The 23,012-nt window shown below is 52.0% G+C and overlaps 1 protein-coding gene across 4 annotated transcripts; it reads right to left on the bottom strand.

The window, feature by feature from the left end:
* Nucleotides 1-1,406: 1,406 nt before the first annotated feature.
* LOC111151335 (DNA ligase 3) lies at nt 1,407-22,218 on the bottom strand. Of its 4 annotated transcripts, none has more exons than XM_022509265.1 (20): nt 21,811-22,218; nt 20,030-20,583; nt 17,641-17,784; nt 15,651-15,848; nt 14,524-14,675; nt 13,467-13,633; nt 13,304-13,381; nt 12,695-12,863; nt 11,009-11,164; nt 8,975-9,106; nt 8,342-8,421; nt 7,293-7,380; nt 6,842-6,919; nt 6,403-6,526; nt 5,657-5,799; nt 5,255-5,329; nt 4,674-4,820; nt 3,992-4,199; nt 3,548-3,615; nt 1,407-2,457 (listed from the first exon to the last, which is right to left on the bottom strand). In XM_022509265.1, exons 1-20 carry the CDS (start codon nt 22,008-22,010, stop codon nt 2,224-2,226), a joined length of 3,195 nt encoding a protein of 1,064 aa, XP_022364973.1. In that variant the 5' UTR covers nt 22,011-22,218; the 3' UTR covers nt 1,407-2,223. The 4 variants fall into 4 exon arrangements, with proteins under 4 accessions (XP_022364973.1, XP_022364974.1, XP_022364976.1 ...); XM_022509266.1 differs by having other exon boundaries at nt 4,103-4,199; nt 21,811-22,217; XM_022509269.1 differs by having other exon boundaries at nt 2,396-2,522.
* Between the last annotated feature and the right edge of the window lie 794 nt (nt 22,219-23,012).

Raw genomic sequence — 23,012 nt, 5'->3', positions numbered from 1 at the left:
AGCATTCTGTCCTCCACTGGGCACCCAGGACGACCTACTGTCCGCTGTCAACCAGCAGCATGTAAACAAAGGTCCAAAGGTGGGCAGGCCTTGAGCACTGTGCTGGGGAGGTTTAAGATGCTGTTGCCTGGCGGGGGCGGGGCACGGAAATACAGAATTGTATAGACCGTATAATCTCGGCAGCAGAGGAGAACACTCCTGAGGAAGACCAGAAGGAAAGAGACCTCTAACACCTTCAACAGGGAATTGGAGAAAGCACACAACGAGGCCAGAAAGGGCCTCTGGGCCAAGCTCATTACGGAGCTGCTCCCCAGTGGCTGGCAGGGCCCTGGTGCTGCGAGGGTGCATCCTGAGTGTAAGCCACAGGTCAGGACAGGTGGGGCTGGGGCAGTGGGGTCAAAGGGCAGTGGCAGTGTCCTCTGGCAGAATGCCAGGGGGAATGCTTTGTTCTGCTGCCCCATCTGGCAGCTTGGCTTGAGGAGGCTGGAGAGGGGGATGGAAATTTATGTAGGTCAGTGCTCAAAGCAGTGGCTTTTGTCTCCGCAAAGGATAGAATAAAGGGAGTCTTATTCTCCGTACTCTCACTAGACTGAATGGTGCCTATTCAAAAACACCAGTGTGCTGGGCCAGAGTCAGGGCGGTACCAATCCCTCCTGCCCCCTCTTCCCAACACATCTTAACGGGCAGGTAGAGACCCCCAGATCGGGTTAGGGCTGGCCTCTATGCTGACTGACTAGCAGCCTCCCAGTGGAATATTAGCTTAGTTGAGCACCCTGGAGGAGGGCCGAGGGAGGTAGTGGTCCTCAATCTTACAGGCCCACTCAAGCGTGTTCCAGAAGTTGAGTCTCATTACCTTAACTCACAGGGGATGGACAAACAAGCCTGACAACCTGTTGCTAGTAAGAAAAAAAGAGAACAGACTCTAAAGAGTCAGCAGAACTGAACTCCTGGACACCAGTCTGGAACGAGGAGACCACCTGAGGAGCCTGTCCCAGCTTACAGGACTGTGAGCCAGGCCCGTGCTGGCTGCGTCCCGTGAGGCGGCGGAGTTCGTGCGCTCTTGGCAGCAGCCTGTGGGTTTAGGGGCCGTTCTCCCCACACCTCTGGGAGGGACGGAGGGTCACACGCTCAAGAACTCAGGTGTGAACCAGGCCTGGTGCTGCACCAGCCAGTGTGGCCGTTCCCAGCCCCACGTGACCATGGAAGGCTGAGGTAAAACCAAAACTTGAGTTCCTCCGTGGTGTCGGCTGCTGAGCACCTGATAGGTGGCTAAGCGTGCCTCGTTTATTTTGGCCAGGGAAGATCTACAAGGTGTTTCCATTGCCACGAAAAGTTCTACTGAATACACTCCTCTCCACGGAACTGTTTTCCTTTTATTCCAATAAACCAGCCTTGGGTGGCATGGGAGCCTTTCTTGGTAAGGAGGCCGTATAGGTTTTGTCCTTGAGTGGGTTTTTTATTTTAAAGACCAGTCTTATTTCCAAATGTAGGGGAGGCAGAGCCTCCTGGAGTCCTGTATTTCCCAGTGGAGTAGCTCCAATAACCTCCCTTATAAAGCCCCGTTTTCCTACCTGATCCTGGTTCCCTCCCTTCAAACCAGGACCCACACCCTGTAAGAGGAGAACACAGAGAATTAAGTCATAAAATTCATCTTGTTTTCTTTCAAAGGAGGCTACATTCCTGGCAAAAAGGGCCAGGCTGAATACAAGTCCTGCCAAATAATAAGAACATTTCTGAGAGCAGTCTTTTAAATACAACTTTAAAACCAGCCTGCAAGTGAAGGGGCAGGTGGCTGTGCTCTGAGCTTTAACAGCTCAGCGTCACTCCGTGCCTGACCACTAGGGGGCCTACGGGGGAGAAGGAGTGAAGGACGGGGTAACTGAAAGGTATTTTATTTATAGGGGGAAAAAAAAAAAAAAAAAACTTTTAAAAGAAAACAGAAATACAACCAAACCAGCACCCAGATCAGAAAGATCTATGTAAACCAGCAGGAGACACAGACTTCCCCGGCGGCACCCGCAGCCATGAAGTCCTGGCTGGGAAGAGACCACGGCTGGTAGGTTCTGGAAGACGCACTGCTTGGAGAAGAAAGGCCATTTCCCCAACCCCCCACCGCCACCCTCCCCCAGGCCCCACCACTGTGTTCTTGCCTTCGCCTGCTGGCCCAGGCCCACCCCCAAATGAAGCAGAGCGTGTGGCCAATGGCGAGGGAGGGCCGCAGTCCTAGCAGGGGGCCACCAGCCTTCGTTTCCGGATACAGGCCCAAATCCACTCCGGGGAGACCTGCTGGGCCTCAGGGTTCTTGTCCCTGCTACCCAGCACATGTGTGGCTGAGGCCATGTCAAATTCCTGCACCAGGTCCCCATCGAATGCCACAAAGTAGCGTCTGAGACGGCTGAAGTCTGGTGTGGAGGGTGGCAGGTAGAGCCGCACCCCAGTGAAGATGTCCAGCAGCACCTGCAAATGCGCAGCGGTCAGGCCGGGGCTCCACCCAGCGTAGCACAGGCAGGCAGGAAGGAGGTCTGAGAACCAGAGCCAGAGACGGAGGGAGCCATCTCAGAGCTGACTGGAGGAAAGGACCATGTATCAAAGCCCCAGTCCCCCAGCCACTCCAGAGGGCACATACCGCATCGGTCTAGAGGAAAAGGAGGGAGCGTAGCTGGGTCCCCACACTGGGGACCTGGAGAAGAGGAGAAGGTGTCTATTATAGCACCACCCAGGGGGCAGGGCCAGTGGCTCTCAGACTCCGTGACGCTGGCCGACGGAGCAGTGCGCGGCACACAGGCAGCTAGACATGGGGGTTAGGAGCCCTGCTCTGCTATGGACGGGGGCAGGGGCTTCCGGTAGGGAAAAGATGGGAAAAGTTCCCTACTTCTGCTGGGGACTGGGTGCAGACTCCACTTGGCAATCTCCGATGCTGGCTTTGGCTAGGGGGAGGAGGACTGTTGGGTCCATCACACCGGACAGAGATCCAGTGTTTACCTCTGTACCCTGTGGGCCAGCAGCTCCCCCAGGGCTGAGCCTAACTGCCACATTCAGGAGCAGCTCAACGGCTGTTTTCAGACCAAAGACAAACGGGGGAGGACAAGAAGGGAAGGGCGTTGCAGGTAGGAGGCCAGTCACCTGGCCAGTGCCCCTGCCCTGCTCCTCGGGGTGGGGCTGGTTCTGCTTTGGCCCTGAGCACAAACTCACACAGCTGCACTCCACCCAGACCAGGCTCTCTCCCTTCTCTTTAATGCAAACTGGGACTTGGGACCTGCAGCCTCTCTCAGTGAGGCCGGGCTGTTCTATCTCCTGCCTGCTGGCACGGCTCTCCTTCCTCTGTGCGGGCTGGCCGGCCGCCTCTGCAAGGCAATGAGAGGGCACAGGGTGGAGCGGCTGTCCTGCGGGACAGGCCCGGGGTGGGTGAGCAGCTACCGCAGGCCACAGGGTCTGGCCGTCAGTCCCCAAAACACCTTCACTCCTCCCAGTGCCCAAGGGCAGAGGGCTGGGAACATGAAGCTCCGGGCCAGCAGGGCCCCTGGGACACTGCCATTCTTCCCCTCACCTTTGCTGGGCACGCAGTCTCATCGGGAGCCTTCCGCTTCTGCCCCACTTTCACAATCCGCTGGTGGCCTGTGGGAGACAGCCTGCGATGAGAACCAGAGTGGGGAGGAAAGCTGCTACCCCTGGGGTCAGGGCAGCCGAGGGAGAGGCCAGGTCCTGGCTCTGCTGGGAGTCTGGGGGAGCTGGCCAAGGAGGCTCTCGGCGGGTAAGGCCTCTAGCTCGGAGGCGGTTCATCCCCAGATCTGACAGGCTCTCCCAGGAGCTGGTCACTCAGTTCTACTGAGCAGATGGAGGGGCCTGTGGCTGGACACACCACAGGAATGGGTTCCGGGTCTGCGGCAGTGGACAGAGCGAACCATGTGACCTCAGAGATGCCTGGCAAGACTGGGTCCCCGTCCTCTGAGCTCTGCCTTCACAGCACACTCTTCACCACCCACCCCCTTACCGCCTCTGCTGTTGGGGCTACTCGGCCTTCCTCCTGCCTTCTTGGCACTGGTGGAGGGCTGCTTCAGGGAGGCCTTGGAGGCCTTGTGAGCCCCCGCAGGCCCCGAGGTACCCTGGTTCTCTCCGCTGCTGCCCCCTGTGGTGGAGCTCCCCTCCTCTCCGGCCGCCACTGTGAAGCCCGCTCTCTCCTTGGACAGCTGGTACAGTTCCTGTGGGGGGTGACACCGAATGTCAGGGGCTCTCATCCTCTTCCTAGCCACTGGCCTCTGAAGCAGGTTAGGCCCATGGGGCTGAGGAATAAAGAAGAGAGAGAAATGGCAGGGAATAGAGGCTGGCTTTCTTGGTGCTTTTCTAAATTTTGGCCATTCCTTGGATCATGGGTACAAATCACTGTTCTCTGTCCCCTGGTTCTTAACAGCATCGTAGACTATAGCCTGGGGCCCAGCCCTGAGCAGTAGAGCAGGAAGCTGAGAACAGCACACTCAGCTCTCTCCTCTTGAGGCCCTGGGGCAGGCATGTCTCCCTCCACTGCCCTCTGTGCCCTGTCTCGGTGGACGGCGGTGGGGGGCTGGGCAGAGACATACGGGGGGCAGGGGGAGAAGAGAACACATGAGCAGGCCAGAGAGCCAGGGTTCCGAGGCTGGGACAGTGGGGGACAACACACATGCAATAGATGTTGGCACCTTGAGTTGGGGGAGGTTAGTGGCAGATTTCCAGTCCTTATCATCACGGATGCAGGTGCAACGTGGGAATCGGATGGAGATCCCGTCGGCTGTGTGAGCCTCAGACTTGGAGAACTCCGCCCCTGTGATCTCCCACACAGCAGCTTTCTGTCAGGATTCAGTCACTGGTTAAGAAGGAACCCCCCCGCCCCACCACCACCAACCAGCAAGAAGCAATACAGACCAGCACTGGCTAACAGGCTGGAGATGGGTTCTAGTCCCACTGTTGCTGCTGATGCTATGGGACCCGAGGGAAGTTCCAGCTCTCCTTTTGGGCCTCAGTTTCTCTGTCAGTGCATGGAAGGAAGTGGCCTAGGTAGCTTCCAGAGCAAACCATTTCTGTGTGTCTGGGGGATGGCTGGTCTCATCCTGCCCCTACTAAGGACAATTCCTCAGTGTGGACTGGCCCGTCCCTTGGCTGAACAGTCCAGATCCCCATCCTGGGCTGGGCTGTCAGTGAGGCGGAGATGGCTCTCTGTGGGGCCAGACAATCTGCAAGCGCCTCCTGCGGGCAGGAGACGCCCAGGCCCCTTGGCTGGTACCTTTGGGTCTGGGACTATAAAGTCAGGATAGTAGATCTTGTTGATTTTCAGCCAGCTGGGTATCTTGCTGGGATCCTGAAAAAGAAAAGATGCTGTCCTGGGCCCTTCCCAAGCCAAAACAAAACTTAAACCCCCCTTCGTGGGGGGCTTGTGTGAAGAGGTGACTTTTCACAGAAAGCTGACCCTCACCCCATGGGATCCTCCCTGCCCCGAGACGGCGTGGCCAGGGGGGGCATGCGGGCCAGTTTCCACAAGGTCGGCCCTCAAAGCCTCTAAAGGCCTACAATTCCCATGGCCAAGCAGCAGCTCTCCTTTCTGCGGACACAGATAAACGATAAGCACAACCAGTCTCGGGGACGAGGTCCAGTCCAGGTGTCTGGGCCGAACAGCTCCCTTCCTCACCTTGCTGATCTTCACCATGTCCAGTTCCTTCTGCAGGCGGGCGAGGGTTGCGTCATCATGGCCTCCTGCACACTTGGTGACCGTGCACCACTTCTGGCTGCTTGGGTCATAGCAGCCCATGAGGAAGATGGACATCATGCCACCTGGGGGCGGGAACATGGGTGAGTTAAGTGGTGGATGGAGGGAGCCACTGCCATCAGCCCCACATGCCCAGTGAGGGGCAGCCTGCTGGAGGGGAAAGACCTGAGCCTTGGCATCAGAGAGACGAGCTCACCTCCTGGGCCTACCTCCTGCTAGCCGTACAAGTTTAACCTATACGAGCCCCATTCTCCTTTTCAGTAAACTGGAGCTCATCATGTATAACTTGTTAAGCTCTGGTGAGGAGTAAAAAATTAAATAGAGTCTAGCACACAGTTGACTCCTCAGAGCCCAGCTTTCCTGCCAGTCAGGAGATTCTGAGGTTTTTCCCTGAGGAGAAAGTGACTAGGCCCCCAGAAACTAGCCAACGGTGAGCTTCTTTGTGCCAAATAGCATGGGGTATTCCTGCCTGACCCCTCCCTGCCCAAGTCTGTAACTCTCCAGTGTCCCTGCCTAGGTGACATGCTGGGTTGGGGCCCTTGATCCCACAGCTGTGGGCATCATGACCGGCCATGCTGGCAGATCAAGCCGATAAAAAGGCCAGCTACACCTTGAGTGGTGGTGCCTTTCAAAGAAGTACCATCCTGGGGGCTGGAGGCCATCCTGACCTTTGCTCCCTTGCCCATAGAAGGCCCCAAGGACCACCAGGTCAGCTGTGTCAGCCATGGCCCCCTCGTTTAAATAGTCTTTCTTCACTTTCAGCCAGTGCCGCTTTCCAGGCTCATATGTACCCTGAGGGAAGAGCAGGAGAGAGACCTCAAACTAGAATGGAAACTCTAGGAGGGTGGGATTTACCTCTTCATTTGACATATCGGCTTTACCAATGCCCACTCCACTCTGAGCAAGAGCCCTTAGCTGCCGTCCCAGGGAACATACACCAACCCATCCTCCAGATCTGGAACAGAGCCAGTGAAACCCTGGAAAGGAGGCCCTGCCACACCCAACCCTGGCCACCTCAGACCGCCACCACCCTCTGCTGGCCAGGGCTGGAAAGGCTGGGGGAGGCAGCCCGTGGGAGAAAGCAAGCACAGGGTGTGAGCAGCTCACCTTCACATCCTTCAGCACCAGCCCTTCCAGCCCCTCTCGGATAACCCGGTTGATCATGTCAGCCAAGTCTGCAGCTTTCTGAAGGTAACAGAGAGACGCTAAGGTTGGTGTGTGAACAGAGAGCACCACGGTGGGAAGGTGGTGGTGGTTCCCTTTTGCACACTAGTAAAGCACCTGCTGCAAATACCCCAACTTGAACACATGAACAATGGTCTTGCAAAGCAGGAGTTCTCCCAACCAGAAAGTGGCTGCAGCTTTGAGACACAGGGAGCCCAGCTAGGAAGGATGTTTCAGGCCCTGTCCTTGTAGGTGGAGACTAGGAAACAACCTATACATAGTGGCAGCCCCCGTGAGAAAACGAGGACTCATTCTCCCCGTCACATCTGACCAGGGGTTCTCTGCCCTGCTTTTGAACCACCAGGCTGCTGTCTGGGGTGGGGTCTTTACTCACAGTGACTTGCTTCATTTCTGAGAACATGATCCGGTTGGGAATTTCAACCATGTTATCATGAAGAAACTTCCGCCGCTCACACAGAGGCCTAAGGGGGACGAGAGGGCGGAGGTCAGGTCAGGACCCTCCCACCCCATTCAGAGTGTTGAGGAGGGAGGGGCATAACCAACTGCAGCTTCAAGACAGGGTCTGCTGTGGCTCCAAGCCCCCAGCCTCACAGTTCTGCGTGTTGGGATGATAAGGGTTCCCTTGCAACCGAACACGGACAACCATGAGCTGTCGTACAAAGCCACTTCATCCTTGCAGTGCCTGTTTCTGTCATGGAGCCGCGGGAGAACTGGCCTCTAGCCCAGACCGTCTGGTCCCACATGAAAAATGACTCCCACTCTCATTTTTCATCCATGCAGCCGCCGCCCCACCACCGCTGGCCCCCGAGCCCAAGGCTGGGTGGTTATCTGGACTGAAGTCCAAGGCCCAACAAGTCTTTCCCCTTCCCCTCTTATCTTCTCCCCCTCCCCACTCAGTGATGGGGCCAGTGTGGGAGGGTGGGAGAGGGACACATGTCTAGGTGTGCAAGGGGCCAATCCTGGTTTCTCATACCCAAGAATCTGCATGCAGTGAAGTCAAGACCGCTAATTCTCCCTCAGATGGTCCCCACCTCCAGGCCTCTTCTAGTCCCAGCTTCCTGGCCACCTCTCCCGAAAGCAAAACCGGGCTAAAAAGCATCTGCCTTATGCCCCCATGGGTGCTGTCTGAGACCCTATAGTGTTCACAGTTTGTTTCTCTCAATAGTCCACTTTGCTAGAGCACAGAAACTTCTGTGGGGATCTGGGTTTCCTCTCTCTGAATTAAGCTCTCAGGACACCCAGTCAGCAAAACGGCTCTCACAGTCAGTGGGGAGTTGAGTGTGTGGCAAGTATGCAACCTCTTGGCTCCCTCCTCCCCAGTTCTTGGATACAAAGAGGCATATGCTTCAGCCCCTTCCCCTCCTTCCTGTCCAATCTGAACCCCCACCCCTCCTAACCCAGGAACCAAAAGCAGATCTCTACCTGTCCATCAGGCTGACATCATTGAAGTAGATACAATCAAAAACAAACAGGCAAACATTAGCATCCTGGAAGGCAGCTTTCTGTAAGGGGAAACAAGGTAGTAGATACATGAGGCCCAAAATAAGTGGGTATAAAACATGGACCCAGGGGGCTCAGTTAAGTGTCTGCCTTCAGCTCAGGTCATGATCCCAGCGTACTGGGATCGAGCCCCACATCAGGCTCTCTGCTTGGCCAGAAGCCTGCTTTCCCTCTCCCACTCCCCCTGCCTGTGTTCCCTCTCTTGCTGTGTCTCTGTCAAATAAATAAATAAAATCTTTAAAACAAAAAACAAGGACCCGGGATGCAGTGGACAGAACAGTCCTGTATGTGTTCGGAAGCCCCCGGGCCACAAGGGCACTTGGCAGACAGTCCAAAATGGAAACCAACCCAATTCTGAGTTCCCAATACTAGCTCCTTTTATGTAAAAAACAAAAAACATGTCTAAACTCAGGGCTAAATTCAGAAATAGCTCAGAAACAAAGAATAAGCCCCACCCTGAGCGGATTCCCCTCCGCCGTGAGCAAGGGCGCACAAAGATACATGTACACGTGCTCACAGCAGCTCAGTCCTGCACACCGGGCGCCGGGCCGGTACCTTGTGCACTCCGAGAGTCCCAAAGGGCAGTGGTTTGCCCGTCTTCGTGTCAATCAAGAGCACCTCGGAGTCCAAGATCATGCTGTGGCCTCCAGGAAAAGCCTGAGGGATGTAGTCCTTGAAGTGGGCCACCTGGGGGGCAGAAAGGGGACTCAGGTGAGGGAAGAACGGGCGGCAGTGACCTAAAGCTGAGCCAGAAAGCAAAAGCCAGGCCCCAGAACGAACACAGAACACCAATATGTGGAAGCCAAACTCATGTGCAAAACACACCTATGCCTTAGCAGCCACTGAGACGAGAGGAGAGGTGCGTTTGCGACCCAGGAAAAGGTCAGCCTGGATGGAACCACTCTGGGCCATGGAGGAGAGTTCGGGGGAAAAAGGAAGAAAGTATGTGGAGGAGGAGGTAGGGGTGGACAAACGTGGAAGGGAGGAATAAACATGGGCAGGCAGACATTTGTGGGGGAGAACAGGTGAGCTTTTATAAAAAGATGGATGGAAAGGAGTAAATGAATCCTCTCAGGAGCAGCAAGGAAACAGGAGGGTCTTCTCCGAGTGGGAGCTCAGAACCCACAGCCATCTTCTAAATGAGTAAGAGAGGATGTTTGCAATCGAGAGTCTTTCCCGATACAGGCAGGACCCCAGTCTCTGGGATCCCGTTCAGGGAGTAGTCTCATTGAACCCAGGGTGGCCCCTGCCAAGCGCTGCCAGTGGTGAGTTCCAGTGAGCACGACTGGGCCTGAGTCCTCCCCTGGGCAGGGTACACAGGCCCTCACAACCTATGATGCTTGGAGCGGGGACAGGAAAGGCCTGTCCCGCTGTCCCACTTGGCTTCAATCCTCAACCCAGCTCCTTACAAATCACAAGTTCAAGAGAGACCCAGGACAGCTGGTGAGGGAGAGCAGGGCCCAGACTTCTTCCAGGTAACAGAGGGGCCCACCGGGTAGCTCCCCAGGAGCAGTTCCGGGGCAGTTTTACTGGGCCCCACGGAGGCCAATGCTTAGCTCTCCTCTGGACACCTGAAATAAACAGCCCAATGCTCAGAGGTCCAGCAGGAAGGCAAGGGTGAGGGCAGCACAGGAGTCCCACGACACATCCCCTTCACCCCAGGGCTCTGAAGAATAGAGTCGGTGCTGGCGCCTGGGTGGCTCAGTGGGTTAAAGCCTCTACCTTCGGCTCAGGCCATGATCCCAGGGTCCTGGGATCGAGCCCCGCATCGGGCTCTCTGCTCGGCAGGGAGCCTGCTTCCCTTCCTCTCTCTCTGCCTGCCTCTCTACTTATGATCTCTGTCAAATAAATAAATAAAATCTTAAAAAAAAAAAAAAAAAAAAAAGAATGGAGTCGGTCCTAGTAGAGAAGGGGCAGCTAGCACAGGAAGCCCCATTACTCACTAGCTACTGGGGCCAGATGTTCCAGCTGCTTTTCCCTGAGGAAAGTCCAAAGACTCACAGAGGCCCTGGGTGCTGAGAAGGACTAAGGGGCGAGGTTCTTAATGCCCCTTAAAGGACAGGAGTCTGGGCTCTCATTTGTCCCCGCTGGACTGTGTTTACATCAGAATGTAAGCTTCCAAGTACTTCTGTCCTTTTTTCACTACTGCACACCCACTACCAAGAACAGTGCCTAGCCCAGACTAAGCCCTCAATAAAGGTTTATCAAACAGACTCATGAAGGACAGCCTACCAGCCCTCTGTCCCCGGGAGGTAATTTAGCACTGGGGAGCACACAGGACATGGAAACACAAAAGAGAAGCACTGCAAGTCGCTTGCCAGGTGAGCTCACTGTCCTAGCATCACTGTGGGCAAGGGGAGCGTCACCATCCCCTGGGGCTCTGTGCTGACTAACCCATGTCTGGGCTCTTCGGCTGTCCCCATGGAGCAGCCCTTCATTATAAGACTCCAAAAACAAATAGATTCCTTCAATGACTACAAAATAAACTCAACTATGGCCCAGAGCTGAAATGACTATGGAACCCCAGCCTTGAGGTTCTTCAGGGCAGGAAGAGAAGGCCAGTCCCTGCAGAGAGGAAGGGACCCATACCTTGTGAGGCAGGACAGGCTTGAGGCTGCGGCTGAAGTAGCTGAAGTGGTCCCCATTCTTATGCACCTGCACTCGCTCCCCATCGTACTTGATCTCAGAAAACATGCCGTTAGGACACTTCTTCATCGCGTGCTCGATGGACTTGCAGGCCTCAGCCTTGGGGTGGGGAAAGAAAAGCCTGGAGACTTACAGGTGCTCCTCAGTGGGGGCTGCTCAGCATGGAGAGCCCCAGAGTCCAGGTCCTGGGGCCTGCCGACCAGAGGATAACCTGAGACCAGGCCGCTGAAGAGGCAAGGGGAATGGACAAGGCTAGGCAGTGCCATATTCGGACTACAGCGTTGCAACAGCAGACACAGGAGCTGGCTTTTTGAGGACCACAAACGTGGTCTATTTTAGAGCAAATAAAATTCCACTGAAACAGCATTTCATTTTTTTCTCAGTAATTCAGGATCTTGCACGGCCTTGGCTTGCTATTAAATGCATCAGTTATCTCAGCACAGGAGGTGTGTAGAGGGGAGGAGAGGGTGTAGGTGTCAGGGAGGCTGGCAGGGTGGCAGCGGCCAGGGATCCCTAGGACAGGACACAGGAGGGCTTCTTCACTTCCTAGCGCCATCCTGACTCAAGCTGACGATGGCCAACCATCTCAGCGGTGGGGGTTGTACATGTCAGGTCATACACATAATTTCGCTGCATCCTTGATGTGCTATCTTACGTGAGAGACATGGATTTCATTCTATGGATGGGAAAACAGAAGCCTGAAGAGCCTAAGCCTACCACTTAAAGGTATACAGCTCATCTAGGGCAGGAATGACACTCACGGCTGGGCCCAACTCCAAAGTCTGTGTGGTTCAGCACAAAGCTATCTACCCCATGCCACTCTTGGAATAAATGAGAGGTTTTAAAACAGACTCCAAGAAGAATTCCTATAAAGGGCAGAAAGGCCACTACTGCGGATGACAGAAGTCCTGTCCCCAGGATGGAGATCCCATTACTTTGGGGCTGGCTGTCCCACATTCCGGGCAAGATAGGACACTTCCCTAACCCAAACACAGAAGCCTAACCACAGGCTGTAGTATGTAATGCACAGGCAGAGATCATGAAAGTCACTATGCCCCGCTGGGGCAACCCCACAGCTCTCACTGGGCATGGCAGCACTGGTGGAGGCCCCCATTGCACAGAGGAACCAACGTAGAAAGGGAAGCCCAGTTCTCATGAAATGAGCAGAGGCTCAAGATGATCTTGGTCAGACATGATCTTCATTCCTTAAGCTTCCTCTTTCCAGAAGGAAGAGGCCAAGGCCCCTGATCCTCGGAAGCCAGGCTCTGCCGCCACCTCTCAGAGATACTTCAGGGTAGGTCACAGAAACTTAGGAGTTAATTAACACACTCAGCTGTCTTTAGGAAAGATGACCAGTCAGCCACTCTAAGTAGATGCTTCAGAAGGCTTCGTACCCCATTCACATGAGGAAATGAAAAACCCAGAAAGGCTTAGCAACTCATTCAAGATCCTATACCCTGCTGGTGGCGGAGCTAGGCCTCAAGCTTAGATGTCTCTGCTAAACACTGTCTTCTCCTTCACCTTTAGAGCCCTGTGGAGATTCACATCTGCACTGCGCCTGGCCCCGATCCTCCAGATCTCACAGGGAGGATCAGAACATCTGGAGCGGGGCCAGAGCAGCAGCCTTACCAGCATGGGCTGCACTGGCGTCATCAGGGAAGCCTGGACGCTCAGAGCTCGTCTCCGGCCTGGCTCCTTCTCCACCTCCTGCTCATTGCGGAGGACCCTCTCCACCACGTCCTGCAGGTTGCGCGAGGCTTTGAAGGCTTCATAGGCATTGGGGTCAAGGGCATCTAACCTGTCAAGGCAGAGAGGAGCAAAGAAACAAAAACCACTGGTCAGTTCTCACAGAAAGGAAGGATCTCAGTATAGTGGGAAAGCTAATGTTTCACTGTCTAAAGCCTTTCGCAAGGGAAAATGCTCTTGCAAAACTTAGCAATTTTGAGATCCTGGGTCTACGTGGATGCCACCTTAGCTAAGATGGGCTGGAGTGGGCAAGCAATTCAGACAGATTTACTGAATCTATTCTGTACTTTCAATTCTAACAACTGCATGAGAAGGTCATCATGACATTTTATATGAGAAAAGATAGGCTGAGCTAGGTCCAAGTGATGGGCCAAGCAGGAAGGAGCAAGGTAGAATTAGGACTTGAATCCACCTCAGGACTCTGAAGTCCTGACGCCAGATGGCAACAAAGGAAGTGAGCAGCTTGGCTGTCAGGGGAGGGCTGGTACTCACACGTGCTTTGCACCTGAGTTCATTTTCAGATCATGTTTGATCAATCTGATGATGCACTTGAGGTCATTGGCTGTACACCTAGGGGTGAGGCACATTCAACTTGGTCTTCCTTCCCCAGTGACTCCATCTCCCTATGCCCATCCCCATCAGGCAGCTCCCCCACCTGAAGGCAATGTCCTGCAGGGCCTGCTGCTGCTCCTCCTCCCTGGTGAGCCTGGAGAGCCGAAGGAGGAACTCGTCCACCTCCTGGATGGTAAGGAAGCTCTTGGCAGCTGGGGGGAAAGACTTGCTCTGCTCAAAGAAGACTCTGATTGTCTCTGACACGTCGCCCTGTCTCCAAAAACCAAAATGGCTGTAACCCCAGAGTGGCTAAGTGTATCCCTCCAGTCCCCAGGATGAAAGATGAACCAGAGATTTTAAACCTCACTTCTGTCCCCACCACACACATATTAACCTCGTTCTTGGAGAATCTATCCCACCCACAGTTCCTGGAAAGGGCACCTCTATCCACCACAGGATCTGGCCACCTGCCTTCACTGAGGGATGATGCAAGGACTAATCCATAACTGAGCCAATCTGATTCCTGTTAGAACCTGAACCTAGAGGGACACCTGGGTGGTTCAGGCAATTAAGTGTTTGACTCTTGATTTTGGCTCAGGTCATGATCTCAGGGTTGTGAGACTGAGCCCCCTCTTGGGGGGAGCCTGCTTAAGATTCTTTCCCTCCCTCTGCTCCTCCCCCATGACCCCCCCCCTTCTCTCTCAAAAAGAAAATATTTTAAAAAAATAAAGAATTTTAACTAAGAAACAAATATGGTCAACAGATAAAGGGGTGGGGGGATTGCCTGAATAGAAACTTTCCATGTTGCCAAAGCTGGAGTCATGAACAAACAAAAGCTGAATGTTATACCAAGTTATACTGAAAAAAAGCAAGAAAAAGTAGGGTCCAGAATGGCAACCCTAGGAGAGACTATGGGAGGTCTGAAATCCAGTCCCTCAAGATCCAGGCCTCTCGGGGCTCTGCAGGAGTAGGACTGCAGTCCTCAGAACCTTGTGAAACTGACAGCTGTCGCCTCACATTCAGCTCTCATAAAGGAAGCTTGCTCAAACAGGTTTCAGTTTCCCAAAATAGTATGTGCCCCAATCAGAAAAAAGAGGTTTCAGGTGCCTGGCTTGGCAGAACCCCACCTAGAATGCCGCCTACCCTCCCTTTCCTCTGACCTGCTCTAGGTCTCGTGCCATATCATCTGGGTTGCAGTTAAAAATGCGGCTGAAAAGCTTCACAATCTGCTTATCGTTCAAGTTGTACACACTCTTAATAACACCTGGCAGCAGCAGCTTCACTGTTAGGTACACGTCACCGTGGAAACCATCTGGAGACAGAAGAATGGAGGCCTTCCTGAGAAATGGAGCTTAAACTAATACATATACAAACTCAAGGAACCGAGAGAGAGGTCTACGTCATGGTCTGTGCTGCCAAAATGCCCTGTGCGTTTTCGTTACAGTGCTAGAGGCCATAGCATTTGGTGGCTCGTGGCTCACGTGTCTCCCTCCTCTGGCTGAGCTCCCACAGGGCAGGGCCAAACTTCCAGTTCAGCGTCCCCAGTGAGGAGCACATTACAGATGCTCAGTGATGATTTGTCAGATGAATCAAGGAACTGGAATATTCTATTCCAGCTGTGCACATGGGTCACAAAAATCTGATCAAACGTGCAGGACAGTAAACTTTCCTCTTGGTCAAATGCACATGTTCTTCTAGCCTCCTGGGGATAAAGTAAGGGCAGAAGAGTAGCGATACCAATGTGCTCTGAGCAGAACTGGTGCATTCTTCATGGGGCCCAATAAGAAGTAAAAATGTAGAGTTCTCAGCTCAAAATTATTAAGAATTTCAAGGGGCGCCTGGCTGGTGCAGGTGACAGAGCGTGCAACTCTTGATCTCAGGTTTTAAGTTCGAGCCCCACCGTTGGGTATAGAGATTACTTAAAAATGAAAAATATTTAGGACACCTGGGTGGCTCAGTTGGCTGGACATTTGCCTTTGGCTCAGGTTGTGATCCCAGAGTCCCCGATCTAGCCTGGATTCAGACTCCCTGCTCAGCGGGGAGTTTGCTTCTCCCTCCCTCCCTCCCCCACCCCTGTGTGCAAGCTCTCAAGCCCGCTCTCTTCCAATAAAACCTTTAAAAAATAATTAAAAAAAAAAAGAGAAACAGGGAATTTCAAGACGGTATTAACAAAGGATTAAACCAAGCATGAGGTCCCGTGCAACTGTACGATTCACACAGCAATGAAACCAGCCATGGCTCTGAGCTCTTAAGAGGAAAAGCCCATCCAGGATGTTCTAGGCCCCACCTCCTGCTGAACCTTTCCGAAGAAAGTCCTGGATGATCTGGGTCTTCGTGTTGTAGCTAGGATTCTCAGCCACCATGGCACACAACTTCCGAAACTCACGTAGCAGACAATCCTTGTGCTTGGGGTCACATCTGCTTGAGGACAGACTTGCCTTAGGGGGAGGGCTTGCACGGGCTGCCCCAGAGTTGTCGGGCTTGGCTGTTGGAGAGAGAAACAACAGGGATGATTCATCTGCTTTGCTGAGACGGAAGAAAGGGAAACTAGGAAGCACTCTGCTGGCACTCTATATGGAGCTGCACTGCAGCGCCCAAATTAGCCCTGTGGGGTGGAGACCCTCATGCCCATCTCACAGGTAGGGCAACAGGCATCACAGTGGTTAACGGTAAAGAAACAATGGCTTCACACCGGTACAGAGGCCCAGCTGCTGCGCGTTTCTTTACTCAAGCACCGCAGAGAACAAGTGAACCTCAGAGCAATGGTAAAGCTGCAGAAAAGTGGGGATGAGGACAGAAGAAACAACAAAGGGACATGTTAGTTGGAGGGAGACTGACGCAGACTGACAGGCTGGAAGGAGCCTTAAAGATGACCTGGTTCCATCTCTTCTATGAGGAGCCCATATGAGAGAAGGCATGCCCGAGCCCTGGCCACTCCCACCCACCCATCCCTGCTTCTCAGTGCCAAAATAAAAGGTAGTCAGCAAGCAAGACTTTCCTCCAGACACCCCCAAATAAATGCACAACTCCTGAGTGACCCTCTCTCCCCTCCTTTATACAGCACATTTCGTTCTGCAAGCTTCCAAGAGAGCCATTAGCAAGCAGGCTGCTGATGTAAGCTTCCTCTTGTCTGGGGTCTGTAAATTCTAAATCCATCCTCATCTCTGACCCGGCATCTGAAGAGGATTTCAGGGGACAAAATTCCAAAGCGTCAATGCTGAGCAGGCTGCAAGACTTTAGAATGCCCCACTTCTCTCAGCTCCTCCCAAATTTCCCTCCCTGGGACCCGGGTCCATCCAGGAATGTGCTGTCCTTATTGCCACACCGACCCCTCTGTATTTCTGGCTTTGGCCTACCACCAAACAAAAAACAAACCTCGGAGTTTTAAAATAAGAAAATCCCACAGAATCAAGGCAATTTTTGCAATCTTCTCTCCAGTAGTCCTCGTGAGAATACTGTAGGGTAAAGCAGGCAGCTATTACTGTTCCCCCTTCAGATGATGCCACAGAGGCTCCAAGGGAAAGCCACTTGCCCCCTTGAGCAAGCTGTCACGTGACAGCCCTGGGACCAGAACCCAGGTCTCCCAACTTCAAGTCTGTACTTCTTTCACTCACTTAAAGTTACCTCTCCAAACAATTTCTGAGTCCATGTGTTTGCCTTTACTTTCTTCACCTGAGTCAGTCACAAGAATGTCTCCAAATAAGGGCACCAGGGTGCAGGGTAAAAAAGCACAGGTGTTGGGAGTTAAGCAGACCTCACCATCAATACTAACTCCATAATGAACCAGACACCAGCTTTCTCATTCGTCAGATGGGCCTCATAAAAGTACTTCCCAAGGTTACCTGAAGAACAGACGAAGCTACAAAGTAAAAGCCCCTTCCCAATGCTACCTATTACGTAAGACCATACAGGACATCTTCCACACTCTCATCTTTGGTTTGGGCAAGGTTAGGGATGCGATTTCTCAAAATCCTTTCATCACCAAAATACAAGGAAGTTATAGGGCAGGTTATAATCATCTCCATCTGACCCAGGTGACTACTTCAAGGGGGAAAAAGTCTTGAAAACACAAACATCTTTTGGCTGCAACAGAGATTACTGTATTTTAAAATATGCCAGTGGAATGCTGAAAATAAGGCATTACCTTCCCCTGCTCAGAGGGAAGCGAATTATGAATGAGGTGATTGGTAGCACAGAATTTTCACTCTTAGCCAGAATCTCAAATAGGATTCCAAATTAGGAGGGCTGTAACAGCTAAAGTATCTCTAATCTCTCACCTGAAAAACCAGAAAATTTCCGGGGATTGCTATTGGTGACGAGTGAGGCACCTTTCACTGGAGAGGTCACCTGGCCAGTGGCTGTCAGCTTAGCCTGGACGATGGCTTTCTTCTTTGGTGTGCCTGTTGCCTTAGAAGACAGATCTGTAGGACCCACCCCCAGAAAAAGTATGTTTCAGTGAAAGATCCCTGAGAAAAGCTTTCAAAGAATTTTAACAACTGTTCTTAACAGCCTTGCTGGGTAAGTTACTACTACGGCATTACTCCAAGGTTGGTTGTGGACTGGCTGTACTTCTTGAGTGGAGGTAGTGGGTAAGAGAGTCCTGGGTGGGGGGGTAGTGTTCGGGGGACAAAAGACCCCATTACTCTTTAACTATTAGTAACTTATATTTTCATCAGCACTCTCCACCTCTTATCCCATATATGATGATCTCCAGATTTGGGTAGAATCAGAACCCCCCTTTCCACAGATAAAACCTGGGGATCTCAGCTCCAATTTATAGCCCCAATTTACAGATTAACAAAAAAGTAAAATGAAGATGGAGAACAGAGCATGAGATTGGCACAGGCACGGAAAGTCCCAGCTGCTGTGTTTTTTGAGCTGTGTGAGTTTGGGACTCTACCTTGTTTTCCTCTTCCTCTGAAGATTAGTCAGAAGTGGCAAAGGCTGGAGCCAATGGCCAAGTCAGGGCACAGCAGGATGAGGAACTTGAGAAAGAAGTATATGCAAAGTAGCTTTCTCTCCTCGAAGTCTTTTCTCCTCTCAAAGAACAACGATACGCAGGTGCCCATTTTTAGAGCTACTGCCACAGTCCTCCCACAGTGACCAGAATTATACTTAATTGAAGATATGAATATTACTTTAAAGATGAGCACATGGAAGGTCATAAAGGACTAACTGGATTTGGAAGTATTGGTGTAAGATTTCTAAAATATACACACGTGAATATGTATGTATATGTGTGCATATATATGTATCTGTGTATATGCATGTGTTTGCATGTGTATATGCATGTGTTTGTGTGTAAATATCTATTTTTCCAGTTCTGTCTGCTTAAAGGTCTAAAGGCAAAGATACCTCATGGCAACAAGGATACACAGCATCTAGATTTTGGTCTCTAAAGCCATTCCCCCACTAATAGGAACCAGCATTCTTCAGAGAAATGCGCTGGTTCCAGAGCTGTGGTAGGATACATATAAGGTAAGCCTAAGAGGGGCACCTGGCTGGCTCAGCCAGTGGAGTACATGACTCTTGATCTTGGGGTTGTGAGTTCAAGTCCCACAATGGGTGTAGAGGTTACTTAAAATCTTAAAAAAAAAAAAAAAAAAAAAAGTAAGGTAAGCCTAAGAGCATACTATTATGCTATAAAGTAAAAAAGTACTTTAAAAAAAAAAAAAAAAAAAAAAAAAAAAAGAGAGGCAGGCATCCAGGACACAGAAACCAGATCAAAGGCTTTCCCAAGTGGCCCAATATGGGACAATTAAGTACCGAAATAATAAAATACAGTAAAATTATAAGCACAGGAAAAAGTAATCTGTGAATCCATATGATAATAAATTGAAAGATAAGAGGGGGTTATGGTAGGTACTCTTATTCTTCAAATATATCAATGTGATGAAAGAAAAACTATGGAAAAGTTCTGGATTAAAGGAGGCCAAAGAGACAACAAAATGTGATACCTGATCCCAGAGTGGGATTCTACTGTGAAGGGGAAAAAAGCTACAAAAGATATTGTTTGACTAATAGACAAAACTGGAATACAAATGGTGCATTAAAGTATTACATAAAGGATCAATTTACCAGAGTTGATTGCCGTGTTATGGTCACAAGAGAGAATATTCCTGTTTTTAAGATACATGCACTGAAGGATGCCTGGGTAGCTCAGTGGGTTAAAGTGTTTGCCTTCAGCTCAGGTCATGATCCCAGGGTCCTGGAATCGAGCCCCGCATCAGGCTCTCCACTCAGCATGGAACCTGCTTCCCCTCCTCTCTCTACCTGCCTCTCTGCCTACTTATGATCTGTCAAATAAATAAATAAAAGCTTAAAAAAAAAAAAAGATATATGCGCTAAAATATTTAAAGGCAAAGGCCAAAATATGTGTAACATACTCTAAAACGGTTCAGGAAAAAAACAAGCTGTGCACGTGTGGAAAGAGGAACAGTGCATATAAAAACACAAATGATAATGCAAAGAGAACAAATGTTAACAGGTATGTCTTAGGCAAAAGCTTATGAGCTTTCTTTTTTCTTTTTTTATTCTCACAACTTTTCTGAGTTTGAAATTCTTCCCAAAAAATTAAAAAAGGAAAGAAGAAAGAAAAAAATGGGACTCTACTATCCTTTTTTCTCTCAGCACCATTTCGATGGAAAAGCAGTGGTCCCCACCCACCTGCAATGTGCTGGCTTATCTGTTCCTTCTCATTGTCTTCCAGCTCTTCCCAGCCTTCCAGCTCTGTGAGGTCCTCAATTCTTTTTGTGGTGGCCCGAGCCCGCTCCAGTTTCTCAAACATGCATTTAATGTGATACCACTCTTTCATATCGCCCCCGGACTCTGAGAAGGGATTGGGCACCACTTTGCCGATCCTGCATACCCCCTTCACAATCTTTTCCTTGCACTTTTTGCAGCCGGCTGTGCCACGCTTGGCATAGTCCACACAGAACCGTTGCTCGGCCATCTCACAGGGGCCACTGCAGAGTCCCACATGCGCCCCTGGCAAGAAAACAAGGCAGGTGGCACGTGGTCTTAGATGGCCTTCCTGGAATGACAGAGCAGGCTTTCTTCTCTGGTGGAGGCAGGGCCCATCAAGCAGATCTGTTTCTGACCAATGGCTGAATTGTCTTCTGTCAGGCCAGTGATGTTGCTTTCGGAACAGGCTCAGTTCTTTTCGCCCCAGTGCGCGGAGGGCTGATGGGAAGAGGATCTTGGAAGTCAAAGTCATACAGCTGCATGAAAGTGTAAGACACAAGAAGAGTGAGATATAAATGTAGGAGCTAGGCTACTACATCCCCAAAGCCCACAGCCCTCCTACAGTCCATGCTGACTAACCAAACATTTCCCAAAGCATTAAAGATTTATTGCGTACAGGATGAACAAAAGGAAAGTTCAGTTTGCAGAAGGAGGTTCAAATATCTAATGTACACATGTACATCTAGTAAATCACAAGAGAATCAAATCCAAACAACATAAAAAAGCTTTTCTCAGGCCATCAGCAATACCTGATACTTTTAATGGATGATAACTGTTAAATATTACAAGATCCTGAAGTTTCTTTCTAGTCACCAAGAAAAATTACATGATGTTCGTGAGGTTTTTAACGTGAAGCAGAACATATATGCCACCCTCAGAAAATAATTAAGTCACTATACCAATCTATGATGTAATCAGATGACCCATATTGAGAGGCAGTTAAATGGAATCTAGAACCAGAATGCCTGGGTTCATATTGTAGCTCATTAGCTGTGTGACCTTGGTAGGTTACTTAACCTAACTTCTCCCTCCCTCAATTTCTTCAACTGTCAAAATGTGGATAACAAAACTACCTAACTTGTCACTCTAAGAGTAAAGCCTTTAGAAAAGAGCTGGGCATAGAGCACAAGTTCAGGACACATTAGCCCTTATGACCATCAGTAAAGCAGTTATCCTTCAAGCAGAGACTCCCTATGGGCAATCAGCCTGTTCATAATGTACTTGAATCAGGGAATGCTGAAGCAACTGGACACCAAAAATCAAAGGAACTGATAAATCACCCCAAATGAAAGCAGGGATTATGTCCACACGGTATTCTCCAGACCTTTTTATATTCATGTTTTCTAAAGTATTTTCATTGTTCTAATTATAAATATCGAAATTATTTTCAACCTGCACATGCTTTGTAGTAGAAGTCCTTATTGGTTTTTAACGACAAGCCCGCTTTACTTCCCGTAGTGGGAAGCAGGTGGATGGGAATCGGGTTTGGGAGTACGGACGGTGACTTTCCAGTTTAGGGACTGTTAATTTCTGAGAACTCCCTTAACTCATCTTCGTCTCGGTTTTCTCATTTCTAAATAGGGAAAATACCTACTTCACGGGATGACTGGGAAAATTAGAATGAGCCCATGGAAAGGCTGGGGGATGGGTGGGCTCTGAACTCCCTGAAAATGTACACAAAATGCGCGTATTCATAAATGTACATTTTGTTGGAGAGACGGTCTATAACCCCTAGAAGTTCAAGAACTACAGTGGTGCGGTATGTGAGTCCGGCAGGTCCATCAGAGGAGCTCAGAACGAATTCGGCTTCCACACTGTCCTCAGGAGAGCGTTTGGGTAGCGTGCCCCCCTCCCCTCCACGGGCCCGAGGCCCAGGCCGACCGGGGCCACGAGGAGACACCATGAGGCTCGGAGCAAGCCCGTCCGCCCCCCCTCAGCGGCCGCGGCGCAGCGTTCCCTCCAGGGTGGTTGAGAACGAAACCGCTGGGGCCCCAACGCAGCCCGGGTGGGAAGCGAGCGCACTGCAGCCACAGTTCCCGGGGAGGCTTCCCCGACGCCTTCCGGGAGCGAGCAGGGGCTACCGGCCGGCGCGGACGCGCGGAGGAGGCGGGGAAGCGAGGTCCTCGGTTCCGGTGGGCGGGGGGCGCAAGGACACAGCTCGGGGCGGGGGAAGGGGCCGCGACGGACGGAGAAAGGCTCCCAAGCTCGCACCAGGGAGCACCGGCTTCGGGCGTGCAGACCCGGGCGGGCTAGAGGGGCCCCACAGGGGCCTCGGGGACCCTCCCACTCGCGGAGCCGCGGGGGTCCCGGGGAGCTACGGGCCAACTCCCGTGGGCTCCCGGGGGGCCGCCACGTCACGGAGGGTGTGCCCCGGGGCTCGGCGGGAGGGCGGGGGAGGAGCCGAGGGGCCGGTTCGCAGGCCGCGCCGAGCCCCGGATCCCCGGGACGCTAGGCCATCGCCCTCCCGGTTGTCCGGGCCCGTCGCGCCCGCCGCGCCCGCCCCTCACCTGCTTTCCCAGCTCCGGCGCACACCGCAGGCCTCGCACTCGGCGCCCACAGGCCGCACGCCACCACGACGGTTGTAACGCCTGTCTCTTTAAATCCGGGTCCTAGAGCCCGCCGCAGCGCGCAGGCGCAGAGGTCCGGGCCCTAGTGCATCCACGCGTCCCCGCCCCCCAGCCTGCCACTTGGGCGGTGGTGAGCTTGGGCACAGTGAGGGTTTGGGAAGCGGGAGGGCTTTTGGGGTGGTTTCCCGCAGGGTATGGCGGAGGTGGGGGAACTTGGTAGCAGTTGGGAGTCTCAGCCCGGCCTGAACTTCGGAGGACCCCCTGATTTGTTCATGATGGCAGAGATGATCCAGTCCTTAAAGATGGTTGAGAAAGTGTAGTGTAAGGAGCTTGCGGAA

Source organism: Enhydra lutris, unplaced genomic scaffold (assembly GCF_002288905.1).
Source record: "Enhydra lutris kenyoni isolate GAN:26980312 unplaced genomic scaffold, ASM228890v2 scaffoldscaffold26, whole genome shotgun sequence".
Lineage (NCBI taxonomy): Eukaryota > Metazoa > Chordata > Mammalia > Carnivora > Mustelidae > Enhydra > Enhydra lutris.
This window is presented reverse-complemented; position numbering and strand designations above follow the sequence as displayed.